This window comes from Xiphophorus maculatus, chromosome 19, assembly GCF_002775205.1.
Source record: "Xiphophorus maculatus strain JP 163 A chromosome 19, X_maculatus-5.0-male, whole genome shotgun sequence".
Classification (NCBI taxonomy): Eukaryota; Metazoa; Chordata; class Actinopteri; order Cyprinodontiformes; family Poeciliidae; genus Xiphophorus; species Xiphophorus maculatus.
The window spans coordinates 9,978,792-9,995,067 of record NC_036461.1 but is presented as its reverse complement, the minus strand read 5'-3'; the positions used below and the strand labels follow the sequence as shown (position 1 = coordinate 9,995,067).

Here is a 16,276-nt window from a genome sequence, read left to right as displayed (position 1 = left end):
AACTAGAAAGTGTATCAAGGAAATGCAAATAAGAATATTAAGATAAAATTAAAAAGTTTCAAATACATAAAAGTAGGTGAAAGCTGAAATCTAAATTCAATAGCTACATATTCCAAAGTCACAACTGTAAAAAAATGAAATGCAGTAATTTAAATTCAAAGTAAAATAAAAGAGTAATTCTTAATTGCTTAAAAGTGAACTGCATAATCACAAGGCCAATTGTTAACATTTCTTAGACTTTATTTCTTTTAACTATTGTATCTTGAGTGTTTGTTTTCTGGTTTTTAATAGTTTCTCCAAATTTTAAAGATTACACCAAAGACCGAAATGAAGAACTGAGTTCGGACTCCTTGAATCATTTGCCAGTGAATTGCCAGTGATTAAGTCTTATTAGGTGAAGAAAAAAACATGTTAAAAAGATTTTAATACAACAGCATCACACACATTTAAGGTAAAGATATTCACAATTACTGGTTCCCCATTTACTAAAAATCAAAACAAAAACAAAACTCTGTTTAAACATCATCTGCTATCTATATGTGCAGATGATGACAACCAAGCATGGTTGTCGTGACCCTGAAGATTGTCATAGTGAATTTCACACTGTACATCTGCAGATCTGTATCTCATTACTCTGTCCAGTACTAGTCTTCTCTATTTCTGACTATGTGCTGCAAACGCAGCGTGCTGCAATGTAACACTATAAAGGGGAGCTCTGCTGTTACTACCACTAGTGCTGCTACACCCTGCTCTCAGCACAATTCCCTTGCATTAAATAATGGAGCTGACAATTGTGCAGAAGCCCCCCTTCCCTGTCCCACGGCAGCCGATATCAGCAGATTTCTGCTTGCCCTGCTGTACTGAAGAGTAGTTATGTCCAGTTCAGCATTTACAAAGCCAATGCTTTAAATACAGTCAAGTCTTTTTACACAGCAGTGGCGTCAGATGTTTGTTTTCAGACCTGGGAAACCCAGTGAGAATTTGTTTTTATTTATTCTTTCTTTTTTTTAATTATTTAATTAATATTCTTCGTCAACCAAAATAAACCCCACGAGGGACAATTATGAATACTTTGTTGGCAGCCATCAGTCACAAACAGGGCAGTCATCAACTTCTTTTTTGCCCTAGTTCTTGCTTTGAAATTTAAAGTTTTTAAGATCATGATGGCCATGAGATGTTTAAAGCTTCCTATCCAAGAGCCTAATCTCATGGTTAAATATTGTGCATGAAGGGTTAGGATTTAGGATGAATCCCCAGTGAGCATCCAACACCTAACAAGCACCATGCTAAAGTGTAGCAATCTTGTTAAAGAAAAAGACTGTCTTAACACTTGGTGATTACAACCTTTGACTTCAATTAACTGAAACAATTTATTATGAAAAGTTAAACTTCCTTCTGGTATAATTGCATTCTGCAGAAATGTATATTTTTTGTCATTATCTTATTTGTTTCCCTTTTGGATTCAATTCAACCATTATTTGTTTAGAATATTTTTAGAGGTCTCTTTTGGCTTCTGCTTACTGTTTGCTTTTTTCTGTTGGGGAAAAAACCCTTTACTCACAAACCAACACTGTACAAGAATCCCCCATGATCACAAAGCTAGAATTGACATGTATGTGGGTAGATGTGGAATCTCTCAGGATGTGACACCCACACACGTGTTCAAGCAGCCAAACAAACTTCTTGTTAGCACAGAGGCACAAACTGAAGTCAGTTTTGTCTTGACAGGATGATGAAGTGGTTCTCCAGTGTGTGGCCTGCATCCAGAAGGAGAATCGTAAGTTCTGCCTGGCTGCTGAAGGGCTGGGCAATCGCCTATGTTACCTGGAGCCAACATCTGAGGCAAAGGTAGGCTGACTCCAGCATTGGCGCCGTTTGAATCTCAAGAAAAAAATGTTTCTGTGGAACCCAGATGCATGATACTGAAGCGAGGCAGCTCTGCTCAGAGTCATGCACTTAATTTGATTAAATTTGTTTTCATTGCATTTCCATAACAAACCCTATGGTCATGCACACATACACTAACGGAACCAACAAATGCCACATAAAGCAGACTGTAAAAATGTGGATCGCATGAAAGAATCCATCCGTTTAGATAAGAGACATCTGTGAATTGTGTTCTTATTTTGGACCGGACAATTAGTGAAGCCAGGCTAAAAAGCTTAAAGCTGCAGTCCAATGCTTCCTCAAAGCAAAAACAAATGAAAAATAAAAAAATAAAAAATAGCAGCTTAAATCGACCGCAGTCTCACTGATGAATTTCTCCTAAAAAGGTTCGGCTGCAGCCTTACATCTCTGTGGGACTGCTGTAAGATGATAAAAAACTCTGAAATTACACTCTGGGATATGTTTGAGGAATTGTTCCAAAGCAGCGTTGGCTGTAATTGCCTGTTGTTTTATTGTTGTTAAAATTGCATTTGCAGGTTTGTAATTAGAAAAATATAATTGTTTCACTTTGTAAACAGCATGGTTGCCACTTTAATGCATTTATCAGTACAGAATCCATATTATAGAGCATACCCACAGTCAATTGTTCCTCTTATTAGATAAGAATATTTTATAAATGGACTATGCTCTTGACTTTTAAATCACCACAAGCTTTCTTCTGCTTGGCTAGCATTGATGCTTTACTATAAAATTGTAGAGGACATAATGCCTCAAAGAGCATGTCCCTCTGGTTGTTTGTCTCTGAGATTAAGCCAGTTAAAGGTAGCACCATCTGATAGGTTAAAAATTAAAGAAACAAAAAAGGGACAAGATAAAAAAGAGGCAAAGTTAAAGGGTCTAATTTAAATTTGCATGAAAGCAAAGAGCCATGAACTGGTAGAGTTTTGTATGTTTTCTCCTTCAGGTCTCACCAACTGTATGTGTGTCCCTAAGAGGGAAGTTAGGCTTTCAGTCCATATTGGATGGTAATTACACCTGACAGGCATGATGGATATTCTCTCTTTCAGGCACTTTGTCTTCATTACCTGCTGTTTTATGAAAAGCATCACCCCATTTTTGGGAGCAATGACAGTGATTTGAAAAAAAAAAAGAAACGACCCAAGAGTACCATTTAGAGGTGTATGATTCAATAGGAGGACTTCTTTTCCTGGGTAAACTAGTCTGCTAATGGAGCACAGAACCAGGTTGATTTAAAGAGCGTACTGTTTAAATGGTGGCATCAATCGGTCTGTGAACAGCTGCTTGGATGTGATTTACAACCAACTGCTCGTCTGTCAGACACTCGTTATGACCACTGAAGGAAGACCCACTAACTATTATACATCTAACACCATCTCAGTTTGGCAATCAATATCTACAAAATGTATATTCCTAATTTTTGATACTTTTAGGATTTAGGATTTCTTACTCATCAGCTGCAATCAGCTGGTAAGTATCAGTTGTTCTAGCATAAAAACATTTAAGTCTCTATTTTCTCAGAAACTAGTGGTTTTCATATTTTTCCTCAGTTTGTGCTCTGGCTACTTCTTACTTGATTTAGTGTGGCACATCATAATTGAGAGGGTGTTCTCAGACTGGTAAGTTTCCCCTATTTTTTCTAAATATAACAATAATCATTATGGCCAAACACCTTAGTTTGACCTAATGACCACAGGACATGTCTTCAAATGTTAGGTTGTGTAATTCACAAATGCAAATTCACACATGCTTTCAGATGCCACGTTGGTCTGCTTAAACAAATAGGCAAGCATAAACACAGCAGGACTATCTAGGCATCATACCATAAACAGTAAGGAAATGCAATTTCTCCCCAAGTGAGGAATGGGTTCTGGTGTGAAATGTGACTAAGAACTCCAGAACTAAAGAGCTTTGTTGTTATCCACAGTGAAACGAGTCCTGTACCAACACGGGCTGAAAGGACACAGACAATGTTTGACCCAAGTCCTACAGATTAATTTGCATTTCTACCAAACACACACACACACAAAAAGAAAACTATTGGATAAGAAAGTAAAAAAAATATATATATATACTGCTCAAAAAAATAAAGGGAACACTTAAACAACACAATATAACTCCAAGTACATCAAACTTTTATGTCCACTTAGGAAGCAACACTGATTGACAATCAATTTCACCTGCTGTTGTGCAAATGGAACTTTGTACAGAACAAAGTATTCAATGAGAATATTTCTTTCATTCAGATCTAGGATGTGTTATTTGAGTGTTCCCTTTATTTTTTTGAGCAGTATATATAAAATCTCTTTTTATTATTGCATTTAACAAATAGAAATAATTTTGCTAATGAGATGAAACAGAGGTGTTGTTAAAATAAATGATCTCCGATTTTAAACAACTGGGTGATGAAGAGTGTAAAGTTAGCATAAAATGAGGTTAGATTGACCTGCATGAATGATCTACTTAAAAACGAGTTCAGAACTGAGGGAGGAGGCAGCCAGAGTTTTCAGGTTAGTACCATTTATCTTTTAGCCTCAATGTCCCCACAGCAGCTTCCTCATTCTGTCAGAGAATCAGCTGTCCCGTCTGTTTCTGCCTTGAATTGGATTTTCGAATGCAATTTGGCATTTTTTCAATTTATCTAATTGTGCTTCTTCTAAGACTTAGCTTCTACACACTGACCAACCAGAGAGCAGCTAAGGTTAATGTCTCTGAAGTGCAATTTAATGAATGTCTCCCACCCGTTTAGAATGAACTCTGTTTGAAACAGGTAAAAGTGCAACAGTCAGCGGTGATTTTCTGAGTGGGAATCTAATCATAGTATCCCTGCAGATGTTGGAGCGACTTTCTTTTTCTGGCTTAGCAAAAACATTTTGCATCTGGAAGTTAAGGAAAATGCTTTTAAAGCACTAACCACAGTAACACTTGATCAACAACCAAACATTTTCTGTAGTATTTTGTTCCTTCATGATTTTTTGATTATAATAATAATCTGGGTTTTTGGTTATTTCTTGATATTTACCTTTCACATCTTCCAAACTGTTTTGTTGATATTGCTAAATTAAGTCTTTTTGATGATGCAATAAAATATTCAAAATTTTTAAATGAGTAAAGATAGGATCTCACGCTAGTAGTCATTCAATTAATAATAATGGCCTAAAGACAAACATTACTGACACCATATATCTGTTACAATTATTAACCATGTGCTGTTTGTTGTTGCAGTATGTTCCCCCAGACCTGTGCATCTGTACCTTTGTGCTGGAGCAATCTCTATCAGTACGGGCTCTACAGGAAATGCTCGCTAAAAGTGGACAGAACAGTGAAGGGGTGAGTGAGGGCACACTCATGTAGACCATTACACTTCAGCTTACCACTAACAATCCATACAGTGCACACAATATGAAACATTTTTTCTTGTTCTTTCTTTCAAACAGTCATTTGTGTCGCTTAAATCAACCACTAAAAACCTTAAAAACAAAGGAAGAATGGTATTTGTTTTGGGCTCTGGGGTTTTTTGGGAGATGATTCAGATTTGCAGGAAAAAAGTACATTTTCTTAGTTCTTTTTCTGTCATGAAATAATGCTGCACTAAATTCACCTGAAAAATGGGAAGTAAAAACATTTTATTATTTCAAAGTTGTGGTTTTATGTTTCTCAGGTAAAATTCTGAATTAATACTGTATCTATTCTATGTAGTGTTTTTTGGCGGGGGGTTTCCAGAAAGAAAATTTGACTTTTTTTGTAGATCATTTCTCATTTCATTCTGAAAGTGAAAAGTCATTTAGAAATTACTTTTGCCATTTGTATCTGCATGAGTGCGAGTGATAAGTAATGATCCTTTAATTTAAACGAATAAATGTAAGTAATTCCAATGCCTTGATGTATTTCAAAACAGCCAAATTTGTCTTTTCTGTTGGCGAGGGAAAATCCAGAACATTCTCCTTTTAACCATCTGACCAACAGTGTCCAGCAACAACTGGGGAAGGAGTAGTACGTAAACAGTGCAATGTTAGCTTAATTTATTTAGTTGTGTATTTCTGCACAACTAATTGCAGAAATACAATAACAGCACATGTTTGGAGGAGTGAGTAAAAGCACTTATGTATTTCTTGTACCCAACTAACATAAAAAAATGAAAAGTATTTATACCATTAAAATAACAATATCATAAGTGACAAATAGTGTAAAAATACAAATACAAAGAGTTGCCACTAAATGTTTCTGTTGGGTTGTGGTGAAAAGGAAGAGGGGGCAACATTTTGTGCACAGCCTCCTAAAAGCACATGTAAACTTAAGAGCTCCAGAAATGAGCTGTGAAAAGGGGTCATCGTACAGTAATCCTGTTATCATATCAGACATTTCATGAAGACCTTGCGAAACCTTTATCTTGAAATGAAAAAGCAGGATAGGACGTGTCTTTTATCGCAGGCAGTACAGGACCCACTTTGTTCTACACTGCACACTTTAGAGAGGCAGTTGTAATGAGAGCAGGCAGTTAAATTCAAGATCCTTAGCTTGTCCAGTCAGTGTGAGGAAATTAAAAGGCCAAATGGGCCCATCATATTGGTCTGAGCACTCTGAGTGTTGAGAGGTCAGGCTACTATGAATAATGATAAGGATAGGGGGGATACCATTGACAACAAAAGTGATCTTGAACTAGATTTGACCCAGCAACTTAGGGACAGAACTGCAGAGGAAATCTGCATGTTTAATCAATATCATTTGGATGTCATAAGTTGTAATTCAAAAAATCAATCTGAGCCCATGACAGTGCATTAGTAGACTTCTTTTAGTTTGGCCCTGCAGTGACAAATGTGTAATTCTCCACTGTTTATCTTCTGTCCTCTGTGTATAATCTTCATCCTGTGCATGATAGACACGTGGCCCGGATCGATGGGTATGTTCACCAATCATGCCATTAGCCTCTTATCCTTTGTGCATGCATGATACATCATAGTATTTATTATAGTAGTCAATTTACAAATCTGTTCCCACCTCATTGATTCCTTGTGGTGCCTACACCACATTTCACCACTAAATACTAACAAATAGTTTGGAAGTATAGTTTATCACACAAATGAACCAGTTCTAGGAAGTGATGGATGCTCTCTTATGGATTTTTGTACACCGTCTGTAATAGATTGTTTTATAGAGTTTATATATTGACTTCCCAGAACCTTTAGTGTTTTTTTTTCTACAACTGATTAACTAGTGTGGCTCTAATACTGGATTGGCATCAGATCAACAGTAATGCACATCAAACTACACAGGATGAGCCTTCCTTTGTCATAGCATTTTCCTCTAATCAAAGTAACTCTATGAAATGAAATAAAATTATGCAAATAGCCCAGCTGGCACAATTATTTCTGTAATGAACCAGAACATTATCACCAGTGATGTGGTCAAAGAAAAAGGCTCCCAGCATAATTTAATGCTTTCATGTTCCCTCTTTGATGCTGCATGGTGGATGATTCTCAGGATCTTTCTAAATCCAGGGACCTTAAGTCATGGTTGTCCTGCTCAAATGGTCCAACTACCTCCTCAACTTAGACTGAGGCCTACTAACGAACAACCATTTGATTTATTTGTGTTGAACCAGGGAAAGAACTTAAACATGTGGGATGTTGAACCTCGAGGGCTGACTTTGGCAGACCCCTGCATTAAATTCAGAGACGAAAATGCCAGGAATTGAGTGTCTTGCCACAGGGGGACTGTTTGTCTGCCAGAGTGATGCGTGTCAGGACCATTTCTTTCTCTGGTGTTTCTGACAGTGTTGGCTGTAGCCGGAGAAGACAGTTGGAAATAATTGTATCAAATACCCACTCACGTATGATATTCAGTTCTTAGTTTCATCAAGCAGATGCTTTTGTGAGGGCCAAAAATAACCTCCTTCTAAGTTAATGACATCTCCTAGTTTGTGAAAAATGTGTGAATTAGTCTGATTAACTGAATGATGACCATGATGGAATTTCGAAGGGGAATTGTTGAAATCAATCAAGGACTATTAGACATAGACACACACAAGGAAAACAATGTAATTTAAATGGCAATGACTAAATTGAGCAAAATATGATTAAAGACAAGATCAACTTCAGGAAAAAGAAAACTTAAAAACAACCTCCAGTGAGTCTGCAATAGTTCCAAAACAGACATACAACTCTTAGCTTGCTATCTGTAAAAGTGTCTAATCTTATTCATCCACCTGAACAGCAGTGTGCAGCAACAGTTGTTTGTTTTCTTGCTATTGGTTTAGTTACTTAAGATTCCCCACAAAAACAAAAGAAGAATCTTAATGTCTCTGGAAAATTAAACAAATTCTATACTTGGCTTTGTTTAGTGTTATTCTACAATGTTTGGAATATAATCTCACTCTAATCTACCTCATTTATACATTTTAAGTCAACAAATTTAGCAGCATAAAAACTTGGCAGTCTCATTTAGGTTAGTCTTGTGTTCTATTGAAGGTTTTTAGTTTGATTAAATCTTGTAGTCGGTTTCGTGTACTCACCTCAGATATTTCTTCTTACTGTTTTTCATTGCTTTTGTTTTTAGCCACAAAAATATCTACAATGTTTATTCTTCCAATGGCCATTTCAAGCCTCTTGAAATTGCTGTTTTTACTATGTCAACTTCAATGTATTCTCTTAGTGCATGTTTATCCATTTTCAATATCCTCTACCTCTTCATCATTCTTTGCCTTTGCAGATATGTCACCACAGGAAGCAACAATAAATGGGAAATGGAGGCTGAATATGTCTCGACTGAGGCTCAGAAATCAATACTCCATTGAACAGATGGTATTATCAATAGGCAGTGGCTGAAGCAAATGGGTAGTTCAGGCTGATTTAGCCAGGAGGCAGTGAGACACACTGGGGCCCTGCAAAAAAAACAACAAAAAAAAAAACCACACACAACAACTGGTGTACATGCCATTCCTAATTTAACGCAGAGTACAACCAGATCTGACTGACCTGTTGGGAGGGGGTGTTTGCTGGTTTCCAAATCCTGTCCTGTTCACGTCCTTCATTTAGAGAGAAAAGCCACAGCAGTGCATCCATGCATTCACTGTCTTAAGTCTTACACTCCAGGAGGTTGCATCTCTAAATGTCAAACTGTTAAGCTGAAATAAAGGTTTCACATGTGCGCAAACATCTTTCACTATTTGGTTCATTAAGCCAAAAGTTTTCTGTTATCTTTTTAAAGATTTTTAGGATATTCTTTCTTGCTGCCAGCACTGAAAGCAACATCAAAAACCCGATTTATTAGCTGGGTGATTTCAGTTCGAAGTGCCTCACCGCATTAAGCTCAGTGCCTCAGCCGGCAAATGGGAGCAAGCAGCAGAACAAAGGTAGCCTGGAAACCAGTGCTGCAGTCTGCGTAGCACAACTGCATCAAGTCACAGGCTGACTATTTTCCCAGTAGCAAGTTAAAGCAGGTAGAGATGAGAAGAAAAGAGAGAAAGAGGAAAAATAAAACATATTGAAGCTAAGGCAGCCATGTTACAGAGTTAGCAGTCAAATGTTCAGGGAGCATAAATTTGCTAAATGTCACTGTAGACGTTTTTAACAGATGTGATTTTGCTTGAGTTCATTTTGACATATTATAGTGAAATATGGCTTTTTTTCCTACCGTTTTTACAAAAACAATTTCTTGATGGCATGACAAAGACTGTGTTTTGCAAACTGGCAAAACAAGTCAGCTTTTTTCCTTTATCCCCTTTACTTTAAAATAAGCTGAAGACCAGAAATGGTGCCTTGCAAAGTTATTCATACCCCTTTTTCTCATTTTGCCATGTTACATGTACAAACTTCAATGTATTCTATCTAGATTTTATGTGATAGACCAACACTGACAAATAGACCATAGTTGTGAAGTGGAAGGAAAATGATTTAGATTTAAAATAAAAATAAGAAAGATGTGTTGTGCACTTGGATTGATCTACTCCATCAATACATTGTAAAACAGCACTTTGCTCCATTTGCAGCTATATTTCTACCAGCAGTAGCTGTTTCTTGATTTTATTTTATTTTTTATTTTCTTGGCTCTGGTGGCATTTATTTGATAGTGAGTGGACAGGATAGTGGGTTGTGAGAGAGGGGGTAGACAATCAGCAAAGGTCAACAGGCCATGACTTGAACCTTTGCCAGCCCCGTAAGGGAGTGAGGGCTCTGTACACAGGCCACATGGTTTCACCTCTGCACCACTGTCTTATGGCATTTGCCCAGGATGGCAATAGAAAGGGGTGTATGGGCACCAGATAAAAGTATTTGATTTCTGTCAATTGTATCCTGAGCAGGTTTTCTATTGCCTTTATGTGTGCCCAGTCCCCTTCATGCTGCTGAGAATAACAATTTCTGTCTGGTTGCACAGAATTCTTGCTGAAAGTTTACCCTACATCCCAGGTTCTATGCCAAACTTTTTTCCTGTATTTATCTCCATTCATCTTTCCATCAACTCCATCCAGCTTCCTTTTTCCCATTGAAGAAAAGCATTCTCACAGCATGTGGATTTTGTGTTGAGACAGATGTGCAATGTTAGTTTTCCAAAGTAATAGGTTTTCTCAGGACTTTCTTTAGAGGTATCATCATAAGAAGTTATAAATACCAGTACAAGTCACGTGTTCAGTTTTTTTAGTTTGAAAAACTTAACTGTTACTCTTAGTTACCAAGCAGAGATTTGGTAATTTTCACTCAAACAGCCCTTTATCAATTCTTGCAAGAATGAGGACAGCAAGTTACAAAATCAGAGTCTGGTCTAATTAGAAAAAAAAATCAGCTACACTACAGTTGAACTGTGAGAAGTCACATAGCAGTTTCTCACCAGAGGTCTAGGAGCTAACATTCTGGTTTGGATCAGTAGCATTGTAATTCTTTGATTAGAATGCTGACAAAGAACCTTAAACTGAGGGAAGAACTACATCCTTATATGTGATCCCTCCTAGTTTCTCTAAACTCTCTTTAAATTCCAAGTGTTAGAGAGTAGCTAAAATTCTACTAACAGCACTACTTTGTGTTGAACGTTTTCATAAAATCTCAATAAGACACACTGGAGTTCGTGTTTTTAATGTGGTAATATGTGGAAATTTCAAGATGCATGAATAATTGAGCAAGGCATTGTACTTAACAAACGCAATAAGCCGAAGCGAACAACAAATCCCTTTTAACAATGGCACTCTTTCTTACCTTAATGCTTCCTAGAGGCTCATAAGGAAGGTAAGTAACATAGAGGTTGCTGGCCGAAAATAAATCAACAAAACCTCCTCTTTACCCCTTTTGCATCTCTCCCAGTAGAGATTCTACTTCCCCCCCCTCCTACAACACCAAAAACTATGGAGCATTAACCTCCCTTGCTAACACTGACATTGCATCAACGGCCGACTAAAGACTTGCATCCTTCCCACAAGTCTGTAGTCGGGAAAGATGAGCCCGTATCCGGTTTGCGTGTGGATACAGGAGCCAGTATCACCATCTTCTTGTGGGCGCGTCAGATTGCATGTCTTCATTGGTGAGATGGGATATCACACACTCCCCTGTGAGATATGTTCCCCTGCCTGAGGTCATGCTTGAGAGAAGAGCTTTGCTGAGGTCAACAACCAATGTCAGAGGTCAGATGAAGACGAAAGCAACTGTAGGGAAAAAAACCATAGGGGTTGCTTTGGTTGGAGCTTGTTCTAAACTGTGTTTTGCGTTTGTGTTTTTGAATGATGTGTACAGGCAGCACACAGCGGAGGACACAAGACTTTGCTTTATGGACACGCCATCCTCTTGCGGCATTCCTTCAGCTCTATGGTCAGAGATCAATCACCACACACATATTTGAACATAGCGTTAAAGTTTTATTAGCAAGAATAGTTCTTTGCTAAATATTACTTCTTTGGCATGATATATTTTGTGATTTAACATGTGTGTTGACCACCAGTACTTGGCCTGTTTGAAGACATCAAGGTCCCAGACAGATAAGCTGTCCTTTGATGTCGGCCTGCAGGAGGATTCAACAGGTAAAACGAAAGCTTTACAGCAGGTTTCCTTTCATCCTTCTCTTTTGAACTTTTATTTCCACCTCTGCTGTTCTCTTGCTGTCTTTGTTTTTATCTCTGTCTGGTGACTTCACTGTAATTTTCTCTCTTGTGTCTCAATGCCCACCTCTTTATCTTTCCCTCCTTATTTGCTCATGACTCAGTTGTGCAGCTACTTTTTTACATTTCAGTTATTATTCCCTGTGGACTGCTGTAGACTCAAAGTGGGCCTCTGTTGTCAGCAATGATTACATCTAGGCTGCATATTTGAAGGTCTTGTGATATCATGATACTTGCAAACATTTTTCCCCTGCTGCTGCTGCTGTTCATTCTGTGCTGTGCAGTGTTTTAATGAGCAGTTGTTCCAATATGACATTAAAAGATTGTTGCCATGGGCACTCACATGTTTACTAGTCCCCCTTTCTGCTGGCTGTGATCATGTTGCACTGTTAGCGATGACACAATGCCTGAGCAGAATGTAGAGTAGTTTAAAACAATCTTGTATTTATCCATAATTATCTGCTGTTTTTATTAGAGCCATTTACAACAAAAGCACATTAAAACCTCGTCAGTACTTCAAATGCACTGATCAGAATTTTGTGGTTGAATCTGAGCTTTGTTTTTTGTAAAACTTTAGTCTGCAGATCTAGCTTTAAGAACTGCAGTTTCTTAGAAGGTATGAGACCAGCATTAAATATAGTTTTATATATTTAGATATTTGTATTGGGAGCAAATGCGACTTCACACAATGTCATATTTCCTCAGGATTTATTGTCGTTACATTAGATTAAGTTTACACCAATGAATAACTAATAAGAAAAGATTTCTTTATTTTGCTTATTATTGATTTCAAATGGTAAATAGACTGAACTTCTGTACATCATTTTTGTAGCCATACCACCACTCAAAGCCATTTATACTAGAACCATTTTTACCCATTCACACTCATAAACATTCAAACACCAATGTGTAGACTGAGAGGCAACTTGGGGATGCCATTGCTCAGGGGCACATTAACATGTGGCAGGAGAAGGCTGGGATCCAACCTACAACTTTTGGCTGCAAAACAACTACTCTACCCATTTGGCAAATAATGTAGACTTTGGGAGCTTTATTAGTGATTAATAAAGCTATGCACAAGTTATGGAAATGCATGGAATAAACAAGGTTCAAAATAAGAAATTCAAATTAATTTCTGAAATGTTTCAAGGGAGATGAAGGCAAATGGTCCTGGGTTTGAATCCGAGCTGAGCCTTTTCTGCACATATCTGTGTGTATTCTCCCCATGCATGTGTAAAATTTCTCTCTGTTGCCCTGTAGAAGAATGGCGACCTGTCCAACGTGTAAATTGCCTTTCATCCAATGACTGGACAGGCACCAGTTTCCTCTCTGAGGCTCTGCATGGATTATGAAAATATAGAAATGAATATATTGATGGAATTTAAGTAGTCATGATTAAAAACTGTATGGTGTTGTAGGTGAAGCCTGCTGGTGGACGATCCATCCTGCTTCAAAACAGAGATCAGAAGGAGAGAAAGTGCGCATTGGTGATGACCTCATCCTTGTCAGCGTGTCCTCAGAGAGATACCTTGTAAGTGTAAAGTTTGTCATCTAAAGCTTAAAGACTCTGAGCTCATTCGCCTGAATTTGTGTTCATTAGGTCTATGCAAAAAATACAGACTCATCTTACTCTAATGTCACAAAATATCAGCTTAATCCCAGTCCATTTGGCACATGCCTTCCTCCTGGAATTTCTCCCCGAAGTAGTAAAATTAAATTTTTGCTTAGATTACTGTTAGGGGATTTTTATTTATAGTGTGCAGTTTGAAGCATTATGATTTTGTTAGACACAACAAATTTTAAATTAGCCTCTTTTTGTTTCATCTTTGTCACACTTTCCCCCCACTGATGATGATTTTGGGTTTTTTGTATCTCTGAAACCACCCAGGGCTTCTTTTAAAATTTGTCCAGCCTTACTGTATCACTGTTCTTTACCCGGAAAACATGTTTCCCGTGAGTCATGAAACTGTTGACCGCTTCCAGGCAACATTTGCACCCCCCAACTGTGACGTACTCAGAGACAGAAGACCTCTGTTGCCTTACAGTCACCAATGTCAATCTGGTCATCTGTCCCAGCTGTCATGCATATTATGATATATGGAGACAGGAAGAGCTTAAGTGTTGTGAAGACACTTCAGGGAGAAAGGATTATGAGGACACAGATGTCTCAAAATGTATTTTTTTTATTTTTAAAGACTTTGCTTAAAACATTTATGTAATTATTAATATCCTTCTGGAAGCAACATTGTCCAAACCTAGAAAATGTCTGTTAGTCAGCTTTAGGATTTCATCAGTACTTCAATTATAAAGTGTTATTTGTTCAGAATTATGATTACTTTTGTGAGTTCAATTTAACTGTGCTAAACATATGGCATCATCTGAATCTGAGTCACTGTTTTTGTTCCATTAATATTGAAGACAGTGTGGAATTTAAAATCTTTTTAGTGTGCATGAATGATTAAGTCCTCCATGTGGTCTCTCCTGCAGCACTTATCCATCTCCAATGGCAACATCCAGGTGGATGCTTCCTTCATGCAGACTCTGTGGAATGTCCACCCCATCTGTTCTGGCAGCAACATAGAAGAAGGTAGAGACTTATCATATTCTGTTCATCAAGTTATTCTCAGAACGTAATAACTACCAGTTTAATTTGAAACAGTTGTCTTTAAAATTCAGATTTACTTGCAACAAAAAATGCAGATAAGTTAACATTTTTGCCCTGTCTCTGATCATGTAAATGCTATACAATTGAACTGTGTCTTGCAGAAATATTCATACCCCTTGAAATAGTTCATATATTGTCAGAATACCACTTTACAATTCAATATACGTTACTAGTATTTCTTATGATACACAAACAAAAAGTATTGCATGGCTGTGAGGAGACAGGAAAATATAAATGGTGTTCCAAAATGATTACAGATAAAAAAAAACTGAAAAGCATGGCATACTTATGTTTCGACTTTATTCTGATCACACGAAATAATGACCCATCAATTTACGATTAATTGATTAATAATTTATTAGATTAAAATGTGTTCCAATCTTTAATAGCCTCCGATTATACCTTCTTTCAGTGTTGTAGCCGCCATCCAGCAGAGGGCGCTAGTCATGGTTAAGCGGAACAAGTTTTTGCGGTACAGAAATAAAGATGGCGGAGGGATCATAGAATAGGAAAAAGAAGCACCTTAACATCGTTCATTCAGCCGTGGAGCAACGTAAACTTCTCAGTCCAAAATAATTGATGTGAGAGTGCGACAAAGGCCAAGATATAATGATGACAGAAAAGCGAAGGTGCTCTAATTGATTGTAGACTGTTGTGACAGCAGAGAGCCATATGTTTCTGTCCACTTTGACAGGGAGTAGCATGTTTGCGGCCGTCTTCACAGACAGTGCCAAGTTATGTGTGAATACTGTTAATGGAGGATTTACGGTTTAACGTATATTTTTTTCAATTCATAAACCTAAGAGGTTTCTTATATATTATAAATATGTCTATAAGTTTAATAACATGACAGAATTACATTTTCTGTTTATTTAGTCAGTACTAACAGCTGGAAAAGGTAGTTAAAGTATGATGCTACAATTTTTAAATTCAACTTCTGAAATATATGCCCTTAGCCGTTCATGTTATATGACGGACGAGTTGACCCTCTCGATACAGGAAAAAGCAAGTTTTTAAGAAAATGGCAGCTTACTAATTAGTTACTTGACTACGTCATGTAATTTGATTTAAATTAAGCTATTTTGGAAATAAGAATTGGCAAAAAATTCAGTCTCATTTGTAGGAACTGGTAGAGTTCTACCAAGTATTTCTTCGGAAAGTATTCACCACTCTACAGACCTTGTAAAAAAATCTTTTCACTTCATAATTTTGTGCTGCTACGACTTGGGTCTGTCACACAAAATCCAAGTGAAATGCACTTAGTGTAGTTGTATCATGAAAAAAATGGGAGAATGTTTAAGGGGTATTACTTTCGAAAGGCTCTATAAAAGTGTTCTTTTAATTCATCCAGTCATTCTATAGCAGGCTAGCAGCAGCAAAGAACGGTAAAGAGCATTTTTTAAGTCCCCTTCTGCTCCTGTCTTGAATAGGCTACCTGTTGGGTGGCCATGTGATGCGTCTATTCCACGGTCATGACGAGGTAGTGAGCATCCCAGGATCAGACCAGAGTGAAGAACAGCAGAGGTGTGGAACACTGACAAAACAGCACATAAGAGCTCAGAGTTAACTATTGCCTTTGCTTTCATCACATTTTATTAAAATTTCTCTGACCAGCATGAACACTTTGA

General features: G+C 37.4%; 1 protein-coding gene across 10 annotated transcripts in view; it reads left to right on the top strand.

The window, feature by feature from the left end:
• LOC102225501 (ryanodine receptor 3-like) overlaps positions 1-16,276 on the top strand; it is a 115,204-nt gene that overhangs the window by 27,360 nt on the left and 71,568 nt on the right. For 5 of the 10 annotated variants that reach the window (XM_023352499.1, XM_023352500.1, XM_023352501.1 and 2 more), the window contains exons 2-10: positions 1,729-1,848; positions 5,131-5,235; positions 6,785-6,805; positions 11,106-11,120; positions 11,622-11,696; positions 11,827-11,905; positions 13,402-13,514; positions 14,471-14,570; positions 16,079-16,172. In XM_023352499.1, the coding sequence (XP_023208267.1) occupies positions 1,729-1,848; positions 5,131-5,235; positions 6,785-6,805; positions 11,106-11,120; positions 11,622-11,696; positions 11,827-11,905; positions 13,402-13,514; positions 14,471-14,570; positions 16,079-16,172 (722 nt within the window). The remainder of the gene's footprint in view (positions 1-1,728; positions 1,849-5,130; positions 5,236-6,784; positions 6,806-11,105; positions 11,121-11,621; positions 11,697-11,826; positions 11,906-13,401; positions 13,515-14,470; positions 14,571-16,078; positions 16,173-16,276) is intronic. The other 5 variants (XM_023352505.1, XM_023352504.1, XM_023352507.1 and 2 more) reach the window with 2 other exon arrangements.